At 56.2% G+C, this 24210-nt stretch overlaps 2 protein-coding genes across 11 annotated transcripts in view; one reads left to right on the top strand and one right to left on the bottom strand.

Annotated features, from left to right (window-relative positions):
• Positions 1-576: 576 nt before the first annotated feature.
• C11H3orf18 (chromosome 11 C3orf18 homolog) lies at positions 577-11023 on the bottom strand. 4 transcript variants are annotated; one of them, XM_032649685.1, is made up of 5 exons: positions 9240-9571; positions 7262-7627; positions 4144-4169; positions 3450-3597; positions 577-2190 (listed from the first exon to the last, which is right to left on the bottom strand). In XM_032649685.1, exons 2-5 carry the CDS (start codon positions 7535-7537, stop codon positions 2110-2112), a joined length of 531 nt encoding a protein of 176 aa, XP_032505576.1. In that variant the 5' UTR covers positions 7538-7627; positions 9240-9571; the 3' UTR covers positions 577-2109. The 4 variants fall into 4 exon arrangements, with proteins under 4 accessions (XP_032505576.1, XP_032505575.1, XP_032505574.1 ...); XM_032649684.1 differs by lacking the exon at positions 9240-9571 and adding an exon at positions 10980-11023 and having other exon boundaries at positions 1291-2190; XM_032649683.1 differs by lacking the exon at positions 9240-9571 and adding an exon at positions 10657-10782 and having other exon boundaries at positions 1291-2190.
• HEMK1 (HemK methyltransferase family member 1) overlaps positions 10926-24210 on the top strand; it is a 33901-nt gene continuing 20616 nt past the window's right edge. For 2 of the 7 annotated variants that reach the window (XM_032649674.1, XM_032649676.1), the window contains exons 1-10: positions 10926-11059; positions 12095-12481; positions 12772-12863; positions 13179-13272; positions 17540-17674; positions 18010-18074; positions 18374-18423; positions 19364-19472; positions 20319-20414; positions 20583-20696. In XM_032649674.1, the coding sequence (XP_032505565.1) occupies positions 12272-12481; positions 12772-12863; positions 13179-13272; positions 17540-17674; positions 18010-18074; positions 18374-18423; positions 19364-19472; positions 20319-20414; positions 20583-20696 (965 nt within the window). In that variant the 5' untranslated portion in view covers positions 10926-11059; positions 12095-12271. Of the gene's footprint in view, positions 11060-12094; positions 12482-12771; positions 12864-13139; positions 13273-17539; positions 17675-18009; positions 18075-18373; positions 18424-19363; positions 19473-20318; positions 20415-20582; positions 20697-20850; positions 21280-24210 lie in introns of those variants that run through there. The other 5 variants (XR_004352280.1, XM_032649679.1, XM_032649675.1 and 2 more) reach the window with 5 other exon arrangements.

The following is a 24210-nucleotide window of genomic DNA, read 5'->3' as shown; positions in this document are numbered from 1 at the left end:
ACTCAGTTCTTTAGCAGAGGGTCAGGATGTCACTTAAAGTCCTGGTTTATGAGATTTTCAATCCTAAAATTGTGCAGTCCTGGGAAAACTAGGGCATTAGGTCACAACAGTGACCAAACCCTTCTGAACACTGCAGGTGGGTTCCCCACACATAACCCTTGTGGCTTCCCAACACCACCCATCCCCTGTACCCCTGTGCTCTGGGAAAGACCACATTATTTTCTTCTCTCTTGTGTTTCACACCCAGCTCCTATGGGTCCTGAGGCACCGCACCTCCCCCTGGCCCTTGGGGCTCATGCCCCCTCCCTCCTCCTGTCCCATAGGTCCTGTCCACTTGGCCTCTCCAACCAAGGATATGGCAGGCATTGTGACCCCATTCCACAGCTGAGGCACGAGGCCCCAGAGCAGCCTTGAACTCAGGACCAGAGGCAACTCATTGGATAGATCAAGGAAAGCCAGCTGGGCTTCCACCTCATAGCTGATATCCAAGCGGCCATCCCCCCCACAGCCCCTCACTCATCCCACCCCTCCTGGGGTTTCACATCCCCAGTGTCACAGGCTCACACTCTCTTTGTGTAAACGTCTTAATTACATCTTTAATGCTCTCACATGGAGATGCTATGAGTTAAATTACAGTTTCTGTGCATCCTAAATTACCCATAGCCCTCCAGTTGGCTCAAATGCTAACGTATTTATAGCATCTAGAGGAGGAAATAAATCCAGAACCTTCCCCATGAAGTCCTCCTAGGCCCTCACAGCCTGACACCTCGTATTTGCCACCCTCACGTCCCCGCCAACCAGCAGAGGACAGTGATGGCGGCGAGGCTGGGCACAGGGGGGTGTGTCTGTGCCTGCTCAGGTGCACATGTGTGCCCAGCGGAGAAGTGCCCAGCTCTTGGGGTCTGGCTTGACCCAGTGCCTTGCCCAGATGCCCCAGCCTGGCAGAATTCCTGCGGGGCATGGGGTGGGTGGACAATGGGTAGGTGGGTTGTGTAATCAAAACCCAGACTAGGTCTCTTAGGTCTGTTTTCCAAGGGGCTATCCCCACCCTGTTTCAGGCATTCAGAACTTCCCCTGCTACCCTGCAGCTGGTGACCACTGCCCTCTGACCAATAGTCTCTCCCCCAACCCCAGGTCCCCGATAAACACCAAGACAGGGAACTGTTCCAGAAGCAGGTTACCTGGCTTTTAGAGCCCCGTGAAGGGATGTGGTGGGCAGTGGACCCTTGCCTTTGCTTCCCTCTCCCTTCAGTCCCTGAACACTGAAGGTGGAGAAGGTGGCCTACTTAATGTTCCTCTACACACCATGGGGTGGGGGGTGGCTTGGAGGGTGGAGCCAATGCAGGGGTCTCCATCCTGCCCCCTGTGCTGGGACAGGCACATGTCTGCAGGTGGGCACCTTCATACGCATGCAGAAGGCCTTCCAGCAGGTCTGGGCACTGCATCCCTCCACACCTGCTCCCCCACCTCCCTTCCCCCTCAGCTCTCCTCCTAGCTTGGGCCCAGCCAATAGCCGACCACCACGGAGGGGTGGCTGGAAGACCTCATGGATCCCTGTAATTTGGACTGACCTTGGGTATGAGCAGCCCTCCTGCTGGCATCCTTGCCCACTGGGCAGTTTCAGCTCTATCCCTGAGCCTCTCCCAGTGTACCACCATACCATGTGTCTGTGACCTGGGTGGCTGCCTCTCCCCACCCCAGAGGAGACTCCAGATTCCAAAGATATGTCTCTCCCTGATGGATGGGAGCCCCCCTAATCTCCTTCCCTTCCCCGTCCCATCCCACATCTCCCGTCATTTCCTCCACATTAGAGGAGCAGACCCTGATGTGAGGGGTCTGGGAAGGGCACAAGGAAGCCAGCCAGCATAAGGAAGCCTTATGAGGGATGCTCTGCATTCCAGGGCCCTCAGGTCAGGGGATATCAGTGGCCATATGCCCAACCTGGCCAGGGCCTCTTTTAGAGCCTGGAGGGTCAGCAGCTGGGTCCTCAAAATAGCTGAGGCCTTGGCAGGGCAGGTCCTGAGAGGAGGTCCTAATGATCTCGGAGTTGGCAGCTGAGGGCACTGTGGCAGGTGTTTTCATCAGAGGTCCAGGCCTGTCCCGGGGTCCTCACGCGTGGATGGCATTGGCTACATCGGTGAACACCAGCCGGCTGGGCCTCTGCATTGGGCCCTGAGAGGGGAGAGTGGTCTGCAGAGAGACAGTAAGGGGCATCAGGGACCTTGACCAAGGCCATGCACTCTCTGGCCCAGTCCCCTCCACCCTCTGGTGCCCACGTGCGCTTGGCACCAGCTATGTCTTCTGCCTGGAATGTCCTCCCACAAGCTCAGCCAAGAAATACCACCTGGCTCAGATGACTCCTCCCCCCAGCCATCCCCAGCTTGCCCTGCCACCTCAGCCAGTTGCAGCACTTAACCTAGGTCCCAGGGACTGCATTAATTATGCATGTACTGACCTCTCCCAGCAGAGGGTATTCACCTCTGTACCCCCAAGCCCCAAAGCCCGGGCACAAGGGCTGGCACAAGGGAGATGCACAGGAAACAACCGTCAAATACTCAGTACTCCCAAGAGCTGTGCGGACCAAGGTTCTCAGCCCAATTTCCTGAATATCCCAAGGGGGAATGAGTCCTGATCCAGGTGACAAAGAACTGGTAGCAAAACCAGGGGACTCTCAGCCTGGACTCTTCCTGAGCCCAGTCTCTTAATTCTGCTGCTGTGGAGCCAGGTTCCCTAGCAACCTGTACAGTCAAGGCAAGGAGGGATGCAAAGGGGCATCATGGGTCAGGGGGAGACCAGGCCTCTTCATGGTGCTCTGGCCCCTGGGGATTTCAGGGACCGGTGGCAAGTGGCCAGGCAGCCCAGTGACTCTGGCAGGATAACCACACAGGTACCCAGCACTTTGGACATGGGAGGTGAGTCCGGCCAGGGTCTGCACCTGCCTGGGGTCTGCCAGCTACTAGGAACCCACCAATCTACTCAGAGGTGCCACTGCCCCAGAATCTGACGCCAGTCACAACTCACTCAGGACTGGGATCTCAGGAAGCAGAAGAACCCAGGGTCTCAGCCCCCCAACAATCCCTCCCGTGAGTCTTCTGCTTTCCCCCTAGTTTGAGGGGGCATACCTGAGGCAAGAATCAGGATTTTCACTTGCAGATGAGAAAACTGAGGCTCAGAGAGGCCAACGGAGCTTCCAAGGTGACCAGGCTATCAGGACAGAGCCAGGCTGGATCCCAGGGCTGCCCTGGCCTGGCCTTGGGCAGTAAGCCTGTGGGTGGCCGAGGAGCAATTCTACTAGTTTCTAAACAAACCTGACAAAATCCATATACCCGATAGCTGCCACTTGACCACATGGCAGGTGCTAGAAAGTTACATGGGAAAGGAGGGAGGGTGGGGGTGGAAGAGCCACAAACAGGCTGCAGGCTGAGTGGAGGAGCCTGGTCAGTGCCCACCTTGGCCAGCATGGCCTGCACAGCGGTGGCGGCCTGCACGGAGGCAGTGTCCCGCCCGTGCTCCAGCAGCTCCCGCTCCAGTTCATCTTGCTCCTCCGTGGGGTCGAAGTTGTACATGGGCATGAGCTGGTGGCGCAGCTTCTCCAGCCTGGGGGGTGGGGGCAGAGACTGCTGCAGGCAGGGCAGGCCCTTCCGCTCCCACCAGCCCTCCAGGTGCTGCTGCCTGCTGACCAGCTGACACCACCATGTTTAGGGTCCTAAAATTTCCCCTGGGATTCAATGAAAGACATTTTTGCACATACAGTACTAGCTCTACCTCTTGGATGGGTGGCCTGGGAGGGATAGTTACCCACTCCTGGGACCAGATGGGGCCATGGGCCACAGAGATATCATCCATGAGAGCCATGGGGACTGCCTAAGCCAGGGCCTTGTGCGATCCCCAGCCTCCGAGGGGCCGGGGTGGGGAAAGGGGAGTCAGTAGCCATTAGCTCAGGGCAGCAGGGCAAGGGTGGCTCAGCCCTCCCCAGGGGAAAATGGTTACCCCCAACCCCGAGTGGGCAGAAGAGGCCCTGACTCCCTCACTAGGGAGAGGGACCCTCATGGTGGAGGGATTCTCCTTTCCCACCCACGTCCCCTGGAGTCCAGCCCAGCATTGCCCACGGGCTGGAGCCTTGGGTGGCAGATGGGGAGTTACCTCTTCTTCTTCCTGATGTACAAAACCTGCAAGAGAAGGAGCAGCATCAAATGGCCAGGAAAGGAGGCCCTAATTAATCCAGCAGTCCCTTGGGACAGGGGACATGCTGAGGCTGATGAACGGGAGAACTATAGGTCCCCATGTCCTCAGCGACCCCATCCCAGGGACACATACATCCTAAATTTGTGCTTCCATTTGACGTTTATTAGATGCTGACAGTGCCCGAACTCAGAGGTGGGGAGAAGGCCAGCCTGGGAAGACCACACAGGTAAGCCTGGCCTACGGACGCGTGGGCCCAGCCCTGCCAAAACTGACTGTGGCTCCAGCCACTCAGTGCCTGCCTCGGACTCCTCAGGGCTGAAGTGGTGGTGGCTGAGAGCCCTCCTCTCAGCTGTCCCCAGGACCAAATTTTCTCCCCATGTATGGGCAAAAAGAACAGAGGATAGGCAGTGGGCAGACACTGCAGGGCAGTGACTCTAGGCAAGGCTCTGGGCTGGCTTCCTGGGGTTTCCATGGGAGGCTGATGGCCCTCAGGGGCTGAGGAGGAGGGTCTGAGCCCCTGGACATCAGCCTAGACCACACTCCTGAACCCTGATGCTGGAGGAACCTAGGAAGACCCCTGGGTCCTAACCCCCATCATAATGACTTGAAGATAAAGGCCTAGGCATCCTGAGAAAACATCTGAGACCCAAGAGCTCCTGGCTAGAGCAGGAAGTCCTGGTACAAAGCACTCAGGGGAGGGAGGAAGGGGGTGAGACTTGGGGACCTCTGCAGGACCTGGAGCGGGAACTCCAGGGACCTCTGCCACCATCTCGCTCATCCCTCAACTGGTGTTTTTTGACTACCAGGAGCGTGACTTCTTCTGCTTGGGGGAAAGCCATGTCCCTAGAGTCTGTCCCAAACCCCCTGTGGCTCCTATACTCTTTGTGGCCCATTCACAGCTTGAATCTGGTTTGTTTGCAGCCTGACCCAGAGCTCCTCCTGCTGCTCATTCCTGAGGGACCCCAAAGGCGGAAAGAAACTGCAGTGCCCCTTGCTCCCCCATCCCCTCCAGGAGGTCACATGTTGGCATGCCCCTTGCTCTCTTGTGGGTGGGATGCAACAGGAGCTCCAGGTCTCTGGCATAGCCCCTGCCTGCCCTGAAGCAGCAGCTCCAGCCCCAGCACACTGTACTCCCTCGCCCTCTCAGCCCTGCTGCCTGCCCTGTGATACAGAAGGATCTTTAAGAGAGGCTAGAACCAATCTCCACCCCTCGCCCTTGCTGCTCCCTCTGCCCCAACTACTAACACCCTCCCCGCAAATACCTTCCTTTCCAAATCTTCCTTACGTAACTTCACTGTCCAGCTGCAGCCCCACCTCTTCCAGGAAGCCCTCCCCCACTGTTCTTCCTATGTGAGGCACACGGCCTGGCACTGATTTGTTCCTCCTTGCACCCAGCATGGCCTGGCTCAGGGTTGGCATGAGGGGAGAGGAAGTAGTACTTAAGGAACATCTCCAGACCTGACCCCTGCCCAGGAGCTGTTTCCTGCCCTCCACTGCCTTTGCCCCATAACTTCCCTACCTCTCCGTTTTTGGTGATAAGGCCATCCACCGCGGCCCTCCGAATATTCCTCCAGAATGAAGAGTAAGGAAGTCTTCCCAAGTTCCCAGGACAAAATCTTTGGCCAAGAGTGACAAAGGCAGTTTCTAGGCCCTGCTCTGCCCCTGAGGTTAGGGTGTCTCAGCCTGCTTAACCACCACATGGGTGCCAAACACCGGTATTCTGCCTCACCCCTGCCCCAGGAGACTGCTCAGGCCCCGGCCTCACTCTGTGTGTTGCATCCTGGCTCTGCCCGCTGGCCAGCAGTTGTTCCCTGGCAGCAATCCGGAGCCTGTGGGGCCCATATGGTGACCCTGTTTTACCAGCAGCTCCAGCCATAAATGGATCATCCAGCCCTATTTGTCACAGCAACATGCTCCTGAGACTAAGGCCAGCCGTCAGAGCCTGCGAGGGGCAGCAGGCAGAATGCCACCATTGCTGGGCCTGCTGGGGGACCTCAGGTACACCTCTCACCCTTCCAGATCTCAGTCCTCGCAATCTCCAATGGGCCCTCGGTGACACTCTGAGTGTCCATGTATCATCTTAAGAGGAGAGCCCATATCTTTTTTTTTTGTCCACACTGCACAACTTGAGATCCTAGTTCCCTGACCAGGGATTGAACCTGGGGCCACGGCAGTTAAAGCACTGAGTCCTAACCATTGGACTGCCAGGGAATTCCCAGGGGAGAGTCCATCTCTTCAGAGGTAGATACCAGATCTGGAAGCATCATATCCACTCTCAGGGCACACCTGCAGCCCTCACCCCAGCTCACCTCTGCCCTGATGTCTGCCCAACTCTGCCCTTCTCATGACACTGGGGCCAGGCCTCCACTGTGATGTCTTAGCTCTAATGTTGTCTCCTTAGTTGTCCCTGACCACCCAGCCTAGGAAGTCCCCCAACTCCCACCCAGTTCCCTAATCCAGTCCCTACGGGCTTCCCTTGGCACCCTTGGTTTTACCTATCTCTCACTCCCTGTAAGAACTGCAGGGCAGGACATTTTCTTCCTAGTCCCTGGGGTCCCGAAGAATCGGTCCAGGGCAGGTGCCCAGTAAATAATTGCCAAGTGAATGAATGAATGAATGAATGAACATTGCCAGCAGCCTGCCATGCCCAAAGCATCCCATTTGGACTCTACAGCCCACGATCTATCCCAATTGCCTGCTGGCCTCTACTCCTATTGCATCCCCACACTCACTTGCCTCACTGTCCTGCTTGCTGCTCACAGATACCTCCTGTCTGCCCCCAAACGTTTGCCCATCAGGACCCTCCACCTGCAACACCCTCCTCCCCAACTCCTACGTGGCCTTCATGGCCCAACTCAAAATGCCATGTATTCCTCAGAACCTTTTCTGGTTCTTCCAATTGGAGGCAGCTTCTCTGGTCTCTGGACCCCAATAAACAAATCTCTGGGGAAGGAAGGGATTGTACTATCACTAACAGACAATTGTGTTCCGATTAGATCCTCTAAAATCTAAACAGTGATCGCCCTCTGCCAAGTGAGGGCCATCTGGGCCAGCCCCAGCCTGCCCCAGCTCTCACCATGGCCACAGCCAGGCCAATCACTGTGATGATCCCAAAGGACAGAAGCATTGTGCCCACGCCGGCTGTGCCACCAGCCACGTCAGGGATTCTGGTGTCATTAAAGCTGGTGGCTTCTGGGCTGAGTGTGGTGGTCTCAGAAGCTGGCCCATCTGTGGCAGGCTCCAGGTCAGGTTCAGAGGTGGGTGGGTGGCTGCTGATCCAGCTCCTAGCAGATGGGATCCTGGAGTCCATGCTGATGCTGAGGGACTGCTTGTGGTCAGTCAACCTGCTCATTCACTTCTGACATCAGGGGTGTCCCAGCCTGTGGCCCCCACTACCCATACAGGGGGCCACGTCTTTGGATAAAGAGAGCTCCCTGCCTACCTGGGTGTTGGAAAGGAAAAAATAAAAAACATGAGGCTGAGGATGGGACTCTGTGAGGAGATGAAGTCCCCCTAAGTTCTGAAGGCACAGGGGAAATAAAAGTTTGAGGGCAAGGGCAAGTTCAGGGAACATCAGGACATGTGCTTTATATATCTATGGATCCCATGTGGATTTAGGAACATGAAAATGAAGCCCTGCCCCCTCTTTGTGGGTAAGATGATCATAGTGATCATACTTGGAGGATGTGAAAAGTAGTGGGAAGGTTTGAAAGAAAAAGTTCATTCCCCACCCCCAGCCCCTACTCCCCTCACTGCTCACCTTCTTACTTCCTGCCCCCCACATCCCTCACCTCCTGCTTGGAGAAAAAAATACTGCAGCTTTTTCCTTTCCTGGAGGAAAACACTTGCACGAAAGTCAGATAGGCTTGTCTTTGAATCCCGGTTCAGCCACTTAACTGGGTGACCCTAGGCAAGTCACTCCACCTCTCCATGTCTCAGTTTTCCTGAGTCTAAGGTAGGGGTATTAAGAACACCTCCCTCACAGAAAGGGTCATAGGGTCACTGAAATATCAGAATGAACAAGTTCCTAGAAATGACTTAGCTCAGTACAACCCTCATCCACAGCAAGTACCCAATAAATGTTAGATCTTCTCCCTCTGGCCACTCCAGTTGGGAAAGGGGAGCCCCAGAAGCCCCTGGACCCAGCCTGCTGTGTGGTCCAGCTTGTGCTTGGAGTAAGGGCAGGGACATGTGTGGCAAGACCAGAAGACAGGAAGGAGAGAGAGGCCAAAGTCAGGTCCTCTGGTGGGCTTTCTCTGTAGGCTCTTGGGTCATTGAACTCCCTATAGGGGCTGCTAGGGACTAGGAGAAAATCAAGGGGAGTGTATCTTCAGAGGCAGGGATGGAGCTCCCACTCTGAGATGCCTTCTCTTCCCCTTCCCTCCTCCCCTGGGAGCAGAGGGTGGGTGATGTGCCCAGTCTAGGCTGTGACTTTGGCCTTCCCAGGCCAAAAGGCCCTGGGTAAGGCAGGGTGGGAAGGGGTCCTAGCCAAACTGCAGAAGGGAAGGCCGAGGGATAGGAGAGATGCACAGCTCATGGCTGCATACACACCTCTGCGCTAGCTCACGGGTGTATGTGGGATGCCTCCCTGTGCAGGTGTATGGGTGTGTGTGAGGTGTGCACACACCAGTGATGGCCTCTTAGGAAGAAGCAAGGCTGGCACAGAAACATGGGATGGGAGAAGCTCTTCGTCCCTCTCTGTCCTCCTCCTCTAGCTAGGCTGGGCACGTCAGGAGTCCCAGGTTCTTTCTTGGCTCTGCCGCTGACCCCAGATGTGACCTTGGGCCAGACCCTTAATACTTGCTCTGGGGCTCTGTTTATTCTTCACTCCAAAGGAGAGAAGGGGCTCTGCTCATCATTGTTCAGGAATGCCTCATGGTCCAAAGAGCAAGAGAAGGAAGCCAGAGAGAAAGGGGTGGGTACCACCACCTCCAAGAACCCGCATACCATTCTCCACCAGGTTCATCAGTCCTCCCTGCCCCAATCCCCAACCCCACCTTCGCGACTCTGTGATTCCTCCATTCTTGCACAGAAGCGGCGACCTCAGCACTTACTTAATCCTCTCAGGGGCGCCGAACTCAGCGGGAGAGGCTAGGGGTGGTGGCGACTGGCAGGAGGCCGGGGCAAGGTGAGGGGGACCCCCAGGCCCCGGGATTGGGGGCGGCGGGTCCGACCCAAGGTCCGCCCTCCCTGGGCGCCCTGGGAGGACCTCCCTGGGCTGGGCCAGCGACGTCACACCGCCCACAGCCGAGAGTGCCTGTTCTGCCAGCCTGGACAGGGACTGGCCGGCCGGGACCCACCTCGGGGGTGGGGCTGAGGCGAGCAGCCTCACGGCTCCGCGACGCTCCAGCTCCTCTCCTCCCTGCCAGCTCCGTGCCCCCGGCCCCGGATTGGCTGTCAGGCCCAGAGCCTGCCCTGCATTGGCCCGCTGGCCTGCCGCTCGGATCTGGCTCTGCCCCCAGCAAGAGGGGGAGCCAGGTCGCAGTTCTGGGGGACCACTCCTCACTGCCCGTGGACTGTGCCAGAGTCGGGAGGGGGACGGTGGGTGGCCAGGCCTTCCTAAGGGCTACAACTCTGGTCTCCGGCTACTCTGGGCTCCATCTCCGCCAGGACAGAGTCGGGCTCCGCAAACGCAGGTGGACACAAATTTGGGGAGATCACTAGACTAGGAGTCCTTGAGTCTGCATTGAACTCCGGTCGACCCTCCACTAGCTTAGTGACCTAGAGCAAGATGCTTCTCTTCCCTGGGTCTCAGCTTCCTGCTCAGATGGGCTCTGGTGTGAGGGCTCTTGTTAAACGATACCCATCCCAGGCTAGAAATGAGACATCTTCAGAGAAGTTGGGGGGCGGGATGGTATTTTTATTACAGGAGTGGTATTATTGGACACCTGGACCCAAGCAAGCCTACATACACCCCTCCAATCCAGAGCTCGATCATCTCTGGAGAGGAGCCTTCTAATCCTCAGGTTTTTAAAGGAGCTTATGGGGATCACCGGAGTAGCTTGTTACAAATACAGATCCCCGGGTCTGGGATGGAGCCTGGGAAACTGCATGCTTCATAGTAGTTTAGTCAACAGTGATCTAGTTAACAATAGATTAGGGGGCGAGGGCGTGGCATTGGCAGGCCATACTTTGCGAAACACTGCCATGAATTTTATTGGAGCGACTGAGGCCCACAGAGGAGCACATGGACAAAGCCTCACGATGAGTCAGGATTCAAACCCTGGTCTACTACTTCCAGTTTCGAGCTCCCTGCTCGAAAATGGGAGCTAGAGGGTCAAGAGCGGCCCTGGGGTCCAGTTGCCACCTGAACCCCAGGTCCTGGACACTGGGTGCCACCCCCCAAATTAGTGCCCGCCCCCAACACTGGGATCCGCCCATGTGCCGCTCTACCAGCACACAGCCTACGTTAGACCAGGCCCCTGGGCATCGCGCCCCAACTCTCGAATTCAGAGCCGGCTGGTGACATGCCTCCGTTCGGGCTGGCTACACACCTCCCGGCCGGGTACCCAAACGTCATCTCGGAGCAGTCACCGCAGGCTTATCCCTGCCTCGACCTTCAAGAAGACCGTCCGGTCCAGGCCCCCAGGGAGCAACCCTACTCCCAACCACGCACTTTCCCGCCAGTGGGCCTTTGGACGTAGTGGGCGTGGCGTTCATAGCCCCCACTGGCCGCAGGGGCTTCCGAGGTGGAACACATCGGCTCTAGGAACTCTGGAGCTGGGCGACGGGGTCCGCCCGAGCCCTTCCTCAGTTGCGCCAACCCCGGAAGCAGAGCGTCGGAGGGAGCTTACCGCGGGTCACGCACGTCCGGGAGCCGAGGATGCGGCAGTTTCTTCAGGCTGGCGGGCGAGTGGGGAAGCTTCTCAGGCAGGTATGCGTAACACCCTCGAGACCTCGAGTTCGTCAGAGCTCTGGCAGAACTTCCTTAAAAAGTCTGTACCCCCGTTGTACAGATGGAGAAACAGTCTTGTGGAGAGGCGACCTCGCGGTGCGAAACTGAGAGGGAAGTTGCGCCTTTGACTTCAGGCCTCGGCTCCTCCCTGGGCGGCGCTCTGGTAGACAGAGCTGCCTCTGGAGTCCAGAGGACTTGTGTCTTGACTGGGACAGTACCTAGCTGGGTGACTTTGGGCAAGTTGCTTCCAGTCTCGGAGTCTCATTTTCCTCTGTCTCTGAAGAGCGGCACCTAGCAGGTGTTCAGTAAAGGCTAGTTTGAACCCTGGTCTCTGTAAGAGGAAAGGAGACCGCTGGTTTTAAACCTTCAGTTAAATTTGTTTGTGATAACTTGCATATAAAATTAACAGAAATTGTCAATTTTTTACCTGGAAGTTTATGCTGGTGTTTAGGACTATGGGTTAAATTGGGTGGAGGGGTGATTTTCAGCATACAGATCAATGACAGTGCATGCAAAACGTCAAAAGCAAAGCTCCCAAGCAAGGGTAGTCTCCTCCTCCTAGTAATATTAGTCAAGAGCATATAAAATTGAGTTCCTCTATCTGTTGAGCTGGCTCCCAGACCCTTGATATTCATTGATCGATGCAGTGCTCACCGTGGAGTTTGTGTTATTTTCCCCATTTTATGGACGAGGAAACTGAAACACAGAAATAATGACTTTCCCAAGGTCACACCCTCTGGGTCAGATAGATCTGTCCAATCCCCAAGCCTGGGCCCTGATCCACACCAGCCCATTTATTAGTAGGGACTGAGCTATGGGTTCAGATCACTTGAGCCAAAAACATGAAGAAAATGTCACTGACCAAGACAAGAAAACTCAGATAGGTGGGTGAGGGTCTAAAGTGGAGTCAAAGAGGCGACAGAGCAAGAGCATGTCCTCTCTCGGGCAACAGGTCAGAGAGGAGTGGGTCCCACAAGTCTCAGCTACTCTCCTGGTTCTCCTTCCCTATTCTAGGGCAGCCACATCTGAGGACCAGAGTCATGCTGAGGAGCCAGAGCCTGTGACCTTCTCCATCTCTATCCGGCTGAGGCCAGCCACCATCCTCAGCAGCTGACATCACGAGAAAGATTTGGGGACCTTGGGGAAGTACTCAAGGGATCCTTTCCCTGAGATGTGGGACATTGGGGCAGAATGCTGAGGGCCCTCCTGTCTGGCCTGGGGTGGAGGGGAGGCATTTGGGGCTGCACCTTCAGCTCACAGCAACCCCATCTGCCTCCGGCTCGGATGTTGAGTGCCACAGAACTGGTCAGCCACTGGACAGTAGTCTTTGAGAAAAGGGGCATCCCTGAGGCCCGGGAATCCAGTGAGTACATCGTGGCTCACGTCCTTGGAGCCAAAACAGTTAAGTGCAGTGTTGTCAAGAGGGCAGGAAATGGGGGGAGGGAGGACTCTGGGGAAGAGACATCCAGGCTTTTCCATTCCACTGAGAGTGCTGAGCTGAGAATGATGGGATTTTTCTGGAGGAATGTCTTAGGCAGATACTTATTCATTCATCCAACAAACTATTACAGTGTGTGCCAGGCACTAGGGGTTCAGGGATCACCAAGGTGGCCAGTGTTGGACCCACTGGCATTGTCTACAAAAGAAACCTGGGTTAGGGGAGCCAGACACTCACATTCTCTGTGGTGCAGTTTCAGAGCCTGAGGCCAGGACTTTGGACCCAGCCCCTGACCCCTTGGCAGTTACAGTATGTCCAGGAGCTGAGTAGCTACCGATTGCAAAGGTGAGCACCATGGGCCAAACCAGAGGGCTCTGTGTGGGGAGCAGGGTCCAGCTTCCTTCAGCTCCACCAAGTTCATGGTCAGGGAGGAGGAAAGTGTCCAAGGACTAGGGAGGTGTTGGGATGAGAGAGTGATGAGAGAGGGGTCATGGTAGTAAATAGGAAGAAGGGAGGGAAGGAAGGTCTTGGCTAGGAGTTCTGGGGCGTAGGAGACATGACCCTACCCGACACTTTGGCCACAAGTGGTATCCCAACCCAGACATGGTCTTGTTGGTCCAGGTGCCGGCACTGATGATCACCCTGCTGCCCCCTCTGCAGGATGCCTGTGCAGTACATCCTTGGTGAGTGGGACTTTCAGGGCCTCAGTCTGAAGATGGCACCCCCAGTGTTTATCCCTCGGCCAGAAACAGAGGTAGGTGTGCCATCAGGACTGGGCAGGATAGGAATGAAGGGGGCTCAGGCCACCTGTCTTGTCCCAGAGTTCCACCAGGGGGCGCTGGAGCCCCATGACTGCTGTCCTTTAGAGGCAGCGCCCTTCCTGGCTGGCTGAGTAGGTGGGGCCAAGAGGAAAGAGGTCTCCTGCTCACCTCCTTGACTATCCTCACTTCCCAAGCCACTGCCCCAGCTGCTAGGCTGGCCGTGGCTCAAGATGCCCCAACTAGTGCTGCCCACCAAGTACTCGGCTGGTACTCGGCCGGTTCCTGTCATTTCCCTAGGAGCTGTCCCATGGGCCCATAGCCAACCCAACCCATGGGAAACAAGTGCCCTCCTCTTCCTCAGGAGGCATGGGCGAAGTGGAGAGGGCTCCAGCTGGACATCTGGAAGCCTGGTTAAGCTTTGTGACCTTGGGTAGGTCACTGCCCCCTCTGGGCCCAGATGATGAGAGGGTTGGGCCTCCAGACCAGGGAACTGGTTGGGACCTTTTACCTATTACATCCACTATCTAGTCAGGTAATCACCTGTGTTTCTCAAATTACTAGGACTGGGAAGTGTATGGTCCCAGCATGCTGTGTGTAGGTGCGACACCCTAGTCTTGGGAGAAATGCTTTCTATGGCCCTTCTTGGGCTTCCCCATGACCTTGTAGGTGGCAGGGCTGGGAGCCAGAGAGAGCAGAGCAGGTGGAGGGGTATGTGGGTGGGGGCTGGTGGGCAAGCCAGAGCGCACCACGTTCTGAGAAGGGGTGTTTCCAGAAAGGCACACACATTCTTGGGAAATATCAGGCCTCATCCACCTGTCCCAGCCAGGGACCCAGAGCCCCTTCTCACTTTCCCAGCCTCTCTCCCTCAGCCAAGAAGCCCTCTGACCCCACTTGCCCCCTGCATCATGTGGTTGGGAGGCCAGGTCCTTGCCTTAATGCCCAGTGTCAGGGCCGGGACAGTAGGGAGTCTGAGACCTTGCTGAAGTCACAGGGATGTCAAGGCAGGGAGCATGGGGGCAGCACTCAAGACATCCTGTCTCCTGTGTCAGGGCCCCATACCTTACAAGGGGCTGAACCATCTGGGATTGGATGAGCTGGATAGGTGCAGAGACCCAGAGCAGGATATAGCCTGCTACCTGCAGACTTTTGGGAGGCCAACCTGTGGCCCCTCCAAGCATGCGACCTCTGGCCAGGAGGTCACTCACCATCCCCTGAGGCTGCCAAGGGTCAGGGCATGGGAGGGAAGCTACCGCGATGACCTTTGAGTCCCCTCAGAGCTGACCTGGCACCAACCATGTGTTCCAGGGTTCTGAGTGTTGGGTGTGGACTTCCGGCTCCCATGTGAGGGCCCCCCCTTTCCTGGGTGGGTCTGGGCCAGAAGAGCATCTCTGCTATAAGGGGTGGGGGAGAGGAGGGAGGCTGCGGTTGGGAGGCCAGGTCCTCGCCTCACTGTACAGACGTTTCTCAGAATTTGCCAGGTTGCCCCAATGTGAAGCCGCATTGGGGAGTGCCTTACCAAGAACTTGAGAGGACGTGGCCTGTGGTGGGGAGTGGGGAGAATTAGTGCAAGGGAGGGACCATGGTGCTTGCGTTCTCTCCATCCATTGAAGGGTGGTTTCTGATGATGGGTGCAGAATTCTGAAATGCAAAGTTGTAGGCGGTGTGTGGCCTGACCAGTTGGGTTTTCTCTGGGGATGGGGAGGTGGCTCAGTCCCCGGACTGGCAGTGTGTACAGTGGGAAAACCAAGGCTGGAAGTGTGAGCCATTCTTGCCCAGCTTGGCGAGGTGAGGCTCTGTGAGGTGTGGGAGGCTCAGTGCCTTGTCTGTGATTAGCTTGAGGGAGGCAATGCTGCCTTCTTGGGGCTGCCTCATCAAGAATGTAATCCTAATGAGGGTCCTTATGGCACTCAGGTCCTGCTGAGGCCTTGCGCCAGCCTCTTAAGGGGTGTGGAGTCCTGTTGAGGCAGTGGCTCCAGGCAGAGCCGACAGCTGCCTGCTCTTTGCCTCCTTCCCATGTTCCCCTCTGCTCCGACCCTGCAGTGTTCTTGGATTCTCCCCTTGTTCACCTGGGAAAAGTGCCCTGGGCCTGTAACCAGCTCAATTTTCAGCTTCCCCCAAGGAGCCACCAACTCTAGGCTGAGGAGACTCTTTACTAGGTGAGGAAGAGAGTTTCTGGACTTGCTGGGAGTGGTCTCCATCCCTACCCCGCCCCCGCCAAAACCCGAAGTGGTCCTACAGCCAAGATAATCTTCCCCGGATCTGGAGGGTAAGGGAGAGGCCAAGGGGCACTGGTGGCAGTGGGGGCGCAGTCTCTCATCTTCATGCCCTGACCAGGGTAGACATTCACACATGTGGTGTGTGTCTCTGATGTCAGGATGTCTCTCTGAGGTGGCTGGCCAGTGTGGTTGACTAAGGGGTCATTCTCCAGCCAGGGTAGGTCTGTCTGTGGTCAGGAAACCAAGAGAAGTTCATGCCCCTGACAAGTTTCAGCTGGCCACTTATTATGTGGACTCGCCACTGTGACCGCAGGCTCCAAGCCACAGCCCTAGACTGCTGGCTCTGTGCTGGTCCCAATGCTGTGGGCGCAGCTTGCTGCCAGCACTCCAGTTCTCCAGTGGTGCCTGGTACAGGGCTGGTGGGAAGGAGTGAGGGGAAGCCCTCTCTGGCTGGAGAGGGTCTGTCTCACTCATAGGCAGTAGCTTGTTTGGTGCAGAAGGGGCTTGGAACTTGGAACTGGCCAAGTTCCACCTGCCTTGGACTTGCTACCCTGGGGACAGGTGAACTTTGCTCCCGGGTTGGGATGAAGGATGAAATACTTTTGGGGACTCAGCACTGAGCAGCTTATGTGGAAAATGAGTCTGAGTGATCTGGAGCCCTCTGCTCTATCGGGGCCTAACTGTTGACACTGGGGCTTGGGGGAAGCTGCGGGTCTGAGGCTCAGGGTAGCTTCCTGTGGCCACTGAGAGCTTGCCCAGCACTTGGGAAGTAGCCAAGAGGCCGCTCTGTGGGCCAAGCCCTGCCCGTGTGGGACATGCCATGACGGGTTAGATTCCTGTCTTCACATCATGGAGCATTCAGTTTGGTGGGAGAAGCACACCCCATCCTAGACCTTAGGCCCACAGTGAGGAAGGTCATGGTAGAGAGAGCCTGGAGGAAGTAGATCTCTTTCAGATGAAGGAAACACCTACTTCCTGACTCTTCCCCTCGTTCCCTGAGCCAGCCCTGCCTGGAACCCCAGGAATCCTCAGCCTCTAGGGGGGCCTTTCCTACCCTCATCCAAAGGGCGGGTCCCTTTGAGGGACTGCCCTTTCCCTGCTCCATGGCTCCATGCCCTTTCCCTGGTTCCCTGGCTCCATACCTGGCTACTTGGGCCCCCACTCTACTACTGTTGAGAAACATTTTGGCCAATGCACAGCAGCGGCCCTCCACGCTCACCCTGTATTGGCTTCCATGCACAGTCTTCAGGTGACAGATGGGTGGGTCAGACTTGAAACTGTTGTTTCTAAAGTGACAGTGTCTGAAAGTGTCCCCCTGCCACCAACACAGGTACAGTGCAGTTAGGCACCTCTTCCCATGCCATGCCCACTTACCCCATGCCCTGTGTGTGCCACAGCCCCCTTCAGATACAGGGCTCAGGTAGGGCTGTCATCCCCCTGCCCCTCCATGGAGGGAATTTCCTGTCCCTTTGACCTGGGAGCCTCTCTGGGGGGGCTGTGAGGAAGCTGGGGACACACTGGCCCCTGATTCTTGGCCACCATGAGCTGCAGGCCAGGTTCCCAGTGGGGCTTTGACCCCTGGACCTCACTTTCCTCATGAGGGTCTAACAGATTAATACAGGGAGACCTCCGGAAGCAGGGCCAGGCACAGAGGGGTTGGCCAGGGACCATTAAGTATGATTCTTAACATTGCTGTAAGCGCAAAACAAGAGGATGTCTGTAAAAGGATTAGCTGAGGCTTACTGAACACTTACCATGTACCAGGCATGAGATCAGTGCTTCATGAATGTGCTTCTGTTAAATCTCCACCTGCCCCCAATGAGGTGGGTTATTCTCAACTGTGCTCAAGTTTATAGATGGGGAAGCGGAGGCATGGAGAGGCAGTGTGACCTGCCCATGGCCGCAGCTGACAACGAAGTTCAGTCTGGCTTTAACCATCCCCATTCTACATTCACACAGGGGCTAACTATGCTTGGCCCTCTGTGCCAAGACCCACAGGAGTCAGGTCAGCACCAACTCTGATCAGGATCTATCTCCCTTGCAGGAGCTGGTTGAATGGGTGCTGGAGGAGGTGACCCAAGGGCCCCGTGTGGTGGGAGCTCAAGGTGGCCCATTCATCCTGGAGGTGGGCTGTGGATCAGGAGCCATTTCCCTCAGCCTGCTGAGCAGGCTCCCCCAGGTGAGCCCCCTATGCATCCCTCCACCCCACCCTGGGTAGACTGTGACTGGCACTTACTGTCCTTCCTGCTGATCCCTCCCCAACCCACTCTGCTAGAATTACTTGAGAGGAAATGACTGAAAATAGGAGGAAGACAGAGCTGCCCCAGCCCACCATGGTCACAGCCTTTAAGTCCCATCCCCTTCCATCTGGCCAGACCCTGACCGCAGAGGAAGAAAAGCTACTGAGTATTTCCCTCCTCTTCTAGCAGAGGGTTGGAAGAGGGCTCTGGTCCCCAGGCCTGGCCTTTCCAAACACCCTGTCTCCCACGTACCTTTTGTTTGTTCTTGGGGCAGAGCCGAGTCATTGCTGTGGACAAGGGAGAAGCCGCCATCTGCCTGGCCCATGAGAATGCTCAGAGGTAGGGGAGCTTGGGTGCAGACGGTCAGGGTAGGGGGAGTCAGACTTTGGGGCCTGCTCTCAACCTCTATCCAGGTATCAAACCCGCCGATGTCCACCCCCAAGAAGGAGGAGGCAGTGGGGGAGGCCTGGCGTAGGTCCCACAGGGTTACAAATGGACAATGGACACCAGGTGTCTTGCTGGTCCAAGAAGGGTTTATTCTCCCGTTCTTTGTAGCCAAGGGTAGGAATCTGTCCCCACCCCTGCTCCCACCCCCTCTCCCCCTCCCCATGCTCACCTTTACTTTCCTATCTCTCCAGGCTTCGGTTGCAGGACAGGATTCGGATCATCCCCTTCGATGTGACCTTAGGTACTTTCCCCACCCATCTTCCCTGGGTGGGGATCCTGGGTCCAGATGCTGACGGGTGGATGAAGCACTCTGCAGAGATAGAGGGATGGCTTACACACACACACACGCACACACACACACACACACCCCACACACACCCCTTCCCCACCCCCAATCCTTGCTGAGGACAGGCAAGTCCCTGTTGCCTCCTGGGCTGACCTGACCCATGAAGGGACCAGCCACAGGATCTTTCTTACCTTTCGTATCCCCCATAATTAATGAATTTAACTAGGGCTTGTTTGTTGTCAAGAAGTAAGCAGAAGCTCAAGAGATAGCCTTTGGGACCAAAATACTTGAGTGTCTGCCCACCCCCGCCTGGCCCAGGCACAGCATGACTTGGCTGCATCCTTTACAGAGTACCCGCAGAGTTCTGGCTCCAGCTCTGGCTCTATCACATGCCCACAGCATCCTTGAGCTTCATGTGCGCCCTCCATGGAGTGTGATACCTGATGCAGGGTGGGGCCAGTAAACAGAGCCACTAGGAATCAACTGACTGAGGCCAGGCTTGCCCTCCATACACTCAGTCCATGTTGGCTATGAGGCAGAGTGTGGCAAGGCCAGCAGGGTGGCAGAGAACAGAGGCGCTTGCTTTGTCAGGCAATCAGAGATGGCTGCCTGAAAGTGGCACTTGATCTGAGTCTTGCTTATTGAGGAGGTTTTTGATAGGAAGAAGAGAAGGCAAGGACACTCCAGGGAGAGAACTGCCACGTCAGAGCATACACACTCCCAGCCAGGCTGCTGGCTGGGGACACTGGGCACTAATCTAGAAGTTTAGTTTATTGGGTCCAGAGATAGGCCTAAGTTGTGGTTTGGGGAGAGGGATTACCCAAGGGACATAGCAGTGCGTGGAGCTTCCACCCTTTACCTCCCATTCTCTGCTGTGTGTTCCCTTTGACCACAGATGGGAGCTGGGCACATCTTCTACCCTGGGGCCCTGTGGACCTGGTCGTCAGCAACCCTCCCTACGTCTTCCACCGGGACATGGAGAAGCTGGCCCCTGAGATCCTCAGGTGTGGGATAGACCAGGGAGGTCAGGCCTGAGAAGGCCTAATGGGATGGGTCTGCCCTGGAGGACCATACTATCGGGAGGGATGGGGAGGCTGGGGGGCTGAACGGGGCAGTGGTGTTGAAAGAGAGGCTCACTCTGGAACCCACAGACCTACTTTGGTTCAGCATCTGCCTTCCCACTTAAGACCACTGAACCTCTCTGAGCCTCAGTTTCCTGCCTCTGAAAGGGGAGTGGTAGAGCTTTGCCAGGCCATGGGGAGGACCCACTAATGACTAAAATTTCAGACTACAGTATACAACACATAGAAGGTGGTCAGATGGGTGCATCATTTTCCAGACGACTGAGGCCCAGAGAGGGAAGGGACCTTGTCCAAGATTGTGTGGGGGCTTAGCAGGAAAGCTGGGACTAAGACTCTACTCCAGGCTTTGCACTGAATCATCCTGTTCTCAAACGGTCTGAGAACCAGGGGTAGCCCAGCAGCCTCTGGATGAGGCAGTGGTAGTGAGTCAGGGTGCTGGCTTCCAAATTCCTGGCTCTCAGAAGTGGTCAGGGCCAGCTCTATGCCTCCCCAAGCCAAGAATAGGAATATCCTTGTTGTGGGGAGACCCTCATGCCCTGGGGGTAGTCAGTCAATGGGATTCGCTGAGCATGCCCAGCACTGCCTGGTAGGGGGCTGCCTGTAGGAGGTAGGGGAATCAGAGCTGCCATCATTCGGGGTCCTCAGACTTTCTTCTCAGCCCAGAGTGTAAGTTCCACAGAGCCTTCTTTGTGGAAGTCCTGGTCAGCTTCTCCATACTTTGCAGATACCCCATCCCAGGCCCTTAGCTCTCACTGTTTTCCCCTTCAGCTATGAAGATCCACTAGCCCTGGACGGTGGGGAGGAGGGCATGGACATCATTACCCACATCCTGGCCCTGGCACCTCGGCTCCTGAAGGACTCTGGGTATGGATGGGGTGTTTCCTGAGTCTGACCTCAACAGCCTCCTCCCCTCCCAGTATGTACTGGGCCTGCCCTGGGTGTCATTCTGCCTCCACCCCTCCCAGCTGGGACAGCCCAGAAATGCAGGTCCAGCCCTGCCCAGCTGAGCTGACCCATTTCTCCCCCACCTAGAAGCATCTTCTTGGAAGTGGACCCAAGACACCCAGAGCTCGTCGGCAGCTGGCTTCAGAGCCAGCCTGACCTGTCCCTCGATCTTGTGGCTGTGCGCAGGGACTTCTGTGGGAGGTGAGACTCTACCCTCCCCCCAGTCCCCACAGCCATGCTGGTCCTTCCACTCAGACTATCACAGCTCTGGCTGTGGGGCAAGCATGCGGTTCCCACCCCCTGCTCATTCCCCAGGGCTCAGGCAGTAACTGGCTCCTTGTCCCTGTCTTCTTAGGCCCCGGTTCCTACATATCAGGAGGTGCGGGCCACAGCATGGTTGCCCTGTGGATGCCTGGCCAGGGCCCCAACCTGCCAGAGTGCCTGGCTGACATTTCTACCTGGAATGCTACTTGGAGGGAGGTGGATGGTGCCTTCCAGAACCCCAGGTGTTTGTGGCATTTCCCATGGCTCTGTGATTCTCCATGCTCTACATTTCTAGGAGACTTGGGAGTAGGCATGAGGGTGGGGGTGTCCTTCCTGGGCCAGCAAAGAGCAAGAGCACCCACAATCCAGCTTAGGAGCTCAGCAGACCGGATTCCCAGTCTGGCCCCATCGTGTCAGTGCAGCCAAGGCAGGTTGCTTTGTCTCTGTGGGTGGAATTGCTCTAGGGATGTTGGGAGATACGGCCAATAAAGTGGCGAGAGACCAGCAAGTGGTGACCTAATGTTTTGATATTGTGATTTGTGGGTCCCCTGACCCCTTGCCCTTAGGCAGTGCTGGGGGTAAGAGCTTCCTTCTGCCTTTGCAGGGCTGGCTGGCAGGCCCCAGCTGGTGGTGTGGGGAGCAGGGCTTGTGTTTACTTTTTATTCCCATAGTTTTGAGCTAAAACATTCCTTCTAAGCCTTGGGGTTTCTGAAAACCCATCTGTCCCTGGTTGGAGCTGGGGAGAGTGAGAAGCTGAGACAGAGTGGGCACCAGGTTTTGACCTCCACCCTAGCTCTGGTCTGCAGGCTGGTGGCTGCCGGGAGGCCCAAAGGCCCTTCTGTCCACAGCGACAGGAAACCTCCAGGTTGGCAGGTGCTGGTGTTAGCCTGCATCAGGGTGGGTCTCAAGGAACATGGCAGACTAAGCTGACTCATTCTGTTGGTCTCCCCTCCCATCCCCCCAACCCAGCACTTTCAGAGGCCTGACCTGGTGATTCAGTGGCCAGAGGCAGTGTGTCTGGTAGACAGCATCCTCTGATGGAGCCACCATGGTAGACAGACATGGAGCCATGGTAGACAGCCTCTGATGGTTCTAGAGCTGTGTCTTGCAGTGGGACCTTGGGCAGCTCCCTTCCCTGTGAGAAGCTGGCTTTTCTGGCTCCAAGGCCAGTGCAAGATGGCAGTCTCATTTTAATCTCAGTCAGTCAGGTAAAGTATGTAGCTGGTATTCAAGGGCCCACTCCCCAGGCAGGGACTCCACAACAGAAGACATGGCCTGCCTGAGGTCCCATGATGGGAGGAGGCCAAATGGAGATAGGAAGTTAGGTCCCTGCCTTGGGAGAGTCTATTGCTGGAGTCATACCTGGCCTGAGCTACTCCCTCGCTGTGGTTGGGGGTTGTATTTGCCTTAGCAGAGGCCACATTGCAGTTCCCAGGTCTACTGTATCCTGCTCCTTGCCCAGACCCAGCTGCATGGACCTCAAGCTGCCCATGGCTTCCTTTGAGGAGGAGCCAGGGACTCCCAGCCATGGCTGTTCCAAAAGGAACCTGGAAAGGCGGCGTGGGCTTTCAGAGCCCCCGTGTGCTCTCAGATCTTGGCCTGCCTCACCAGTATTGCCCTTCCTCTCCTACCTGTGTCCCTGGGCTCTTGCTCTCTTCGCAGCATCTCAGGGTAGCTGCCTTGACCTAGCAGTCTGTTGCCTCCTTGTCCCACACCTCAACCACTGATGGCTTCCCTGATGGTCTCACCCTCCTGGCTTCAGGCCTTGGCAAGCATGTGGATATGGCTCCCCAAGAGTACATAAATAATAATGGGGAGTGACAGTGTAGGCATAGTTGGGGTCACTGAAGCAGTAGGCACCCTTGGGGACAACTTCCTCCCATGAGGCCTGACTCCCCTGAGAAAGAGGTGCAGGCCAAGTGGACTGGCAGGGCCGGGCTTCAAGCCTGCAGCCACTGGCTTGACTGGGGCTTGGACGTTAAGCTCCAGTGTTGGAGCTACACCAGCCTGGGTGCAGATCCTGGCATCTGCCCCTCACTAGGGTATGTCCTTGGGTAGATGACTTCAACTCTGTCAGCGTTGGCTTTTAAGTCTGAGAAATGGGACCAAGTGCTTTCTTTATCTTAATATGATGATTTTGAAGAGACCATGGGTTGCACCTTTCATGGGGCACTGTGAACGTTTTCACTGCTTGCCTTGGAGGGCAGACATAAGGAGGATGCTGTACCCTCGTGTGTGTCTTGTGGTTGGCACCAACACGAGTCAGGCAGAGACATGGCAGTCTGGAAAAAAGGGAAGGCAGGGATTTCAGTCTTGGGCTCTTGACTTCTCTCTGCCCTCTGGAGATGGAGCTACCAAGAGGCTGGTAGCCTGGCAGCCAGATCTCCCCTCAGTCCCTCCTTTCCCTCTTCACCAGAGCCTGAGTGCCCCAAGGTCCAGGCCAGAGCAGCCTGTGGCTCCAGCCCAGGGAAAGCCAGTCTCACCTGCCCTGTCTCCTCCCTCCTTACTGGGACTGGAGCAGAGATGAGCTGCCTCCTTTAGCATGTGTCATGGAGCCCAGGAGACAGAACAGCAGGAGGATGTGGGGCTGATGGTGGAGTCCAGGCTCTACAGGCCCTTGAGGTCTTGAGGGATGTGCCTGATGTCCACCCAGCCTCTGTCAGCTGGAGCCCCAAGCGTGGGCAAAGGTTGTAGGAGTCCCTGATGGATGTACTCTGGAAGAGCAATTACATCTCTTCTGACAGTTGAGGAAACTGACACTTTGCCTCAAGTTGTATGCTTTTCCCAGCTGCCCGTGGCTCTTTCCATGGGGCCCATCTAGCTGCTTTATTGACATGTACCCTTTCTGTTCTCCCCTAACCCCACCTGGACCCTGGGCCATTAACTTCTCCCAATCCCTGCTCTAAACCCTTGGCTGGCTCCGCATGACCTGAATGTGGTCTCCGTGTCCTGCAGAGTCCAGATCTGAAGAGGTAGGGGAGGATGACTATGGGAAGGGTCTTGGGGAGCCCTCCCAAAGCCTCATCAGTGCTCTGAGTAAGCTTCCATCAGAACAAAGTATTCCACTGCTGACTGGCTTTGAGAACTGCTTTAACTTATGTAGGCCAGCATGTCCCTCCCTGTCCATCTTTGGATTCTTTCTTCTACTGCCCTATACTCCAGCTTCCCTGCAGAGCTATCCATTCCTCAAACTCCCCTCCTTCTCTTTGACCAGGCTGTGCATTCATCAGAAATGCTCTTGCCCACCACTTCTAGTCCAGATAATCCTCTCCTTCAGGCTCCAACACAAATGCTCTCTCCTCTGGACCACCCATCTGACCTCTGGGTTCTCCCCACCAGACCCTAGCCCACTTCTTCCAGTAGCAATGACATTCTGTCTCATGCATTTGGAGGCCTTCCTGTCTCTGTCTTCTCTCTGGGGTCCCATGTGGGTCTAGCATACACTAAGCTC

The sequence above is a fragment of the Phocoena sinus genome, chromosome 11 (assembly GCF_008692025.1).
Source record: "Phocoena sinus isolate mPhoSin1 chromosome 11, mPhoSin1.pri, whole genome shotgun sequence".
Taxonomy (NCBI): Eukaryota; Metazoa; Chordata; class Mammalia; order Artiodactyla; family Phocoenidae; genus Phocoena; species Phocoena sinus.
Note: the sequence above shows the minus strand (reverse complement) of the source record. Positions and strands in the feature narration are given on the sequence as shown.

What these genes read in the sequence shown, in the direction of transcription:
- C11H3orf18 (XM_032649684.1), bottom strand. Translation starts at nt 7,537, where the DNA reads ATGAGCAGGTTGACTGACCACAAGCAGTCCCTCAGCATCAGCATGGAC. An exon ending in TTGGCCTGGCTGTGGCCATG is followed by an intron (nt 4,170 to 7,261) that starts GTGAGAGCTGGG and finishes CTTCTCTTGCAG; the next exon opens with GTTTTGTACATCAGGAAGAA. An exon ending in TACATCAGGAAGAAGAAGAG is followed by an intron (nt 3,598 to 4,143) that starts GTAACTCCCCAT and finishes CCCACCCCCCAG; the next exon opens with GCTGGAGAAGCTGCGCCACC.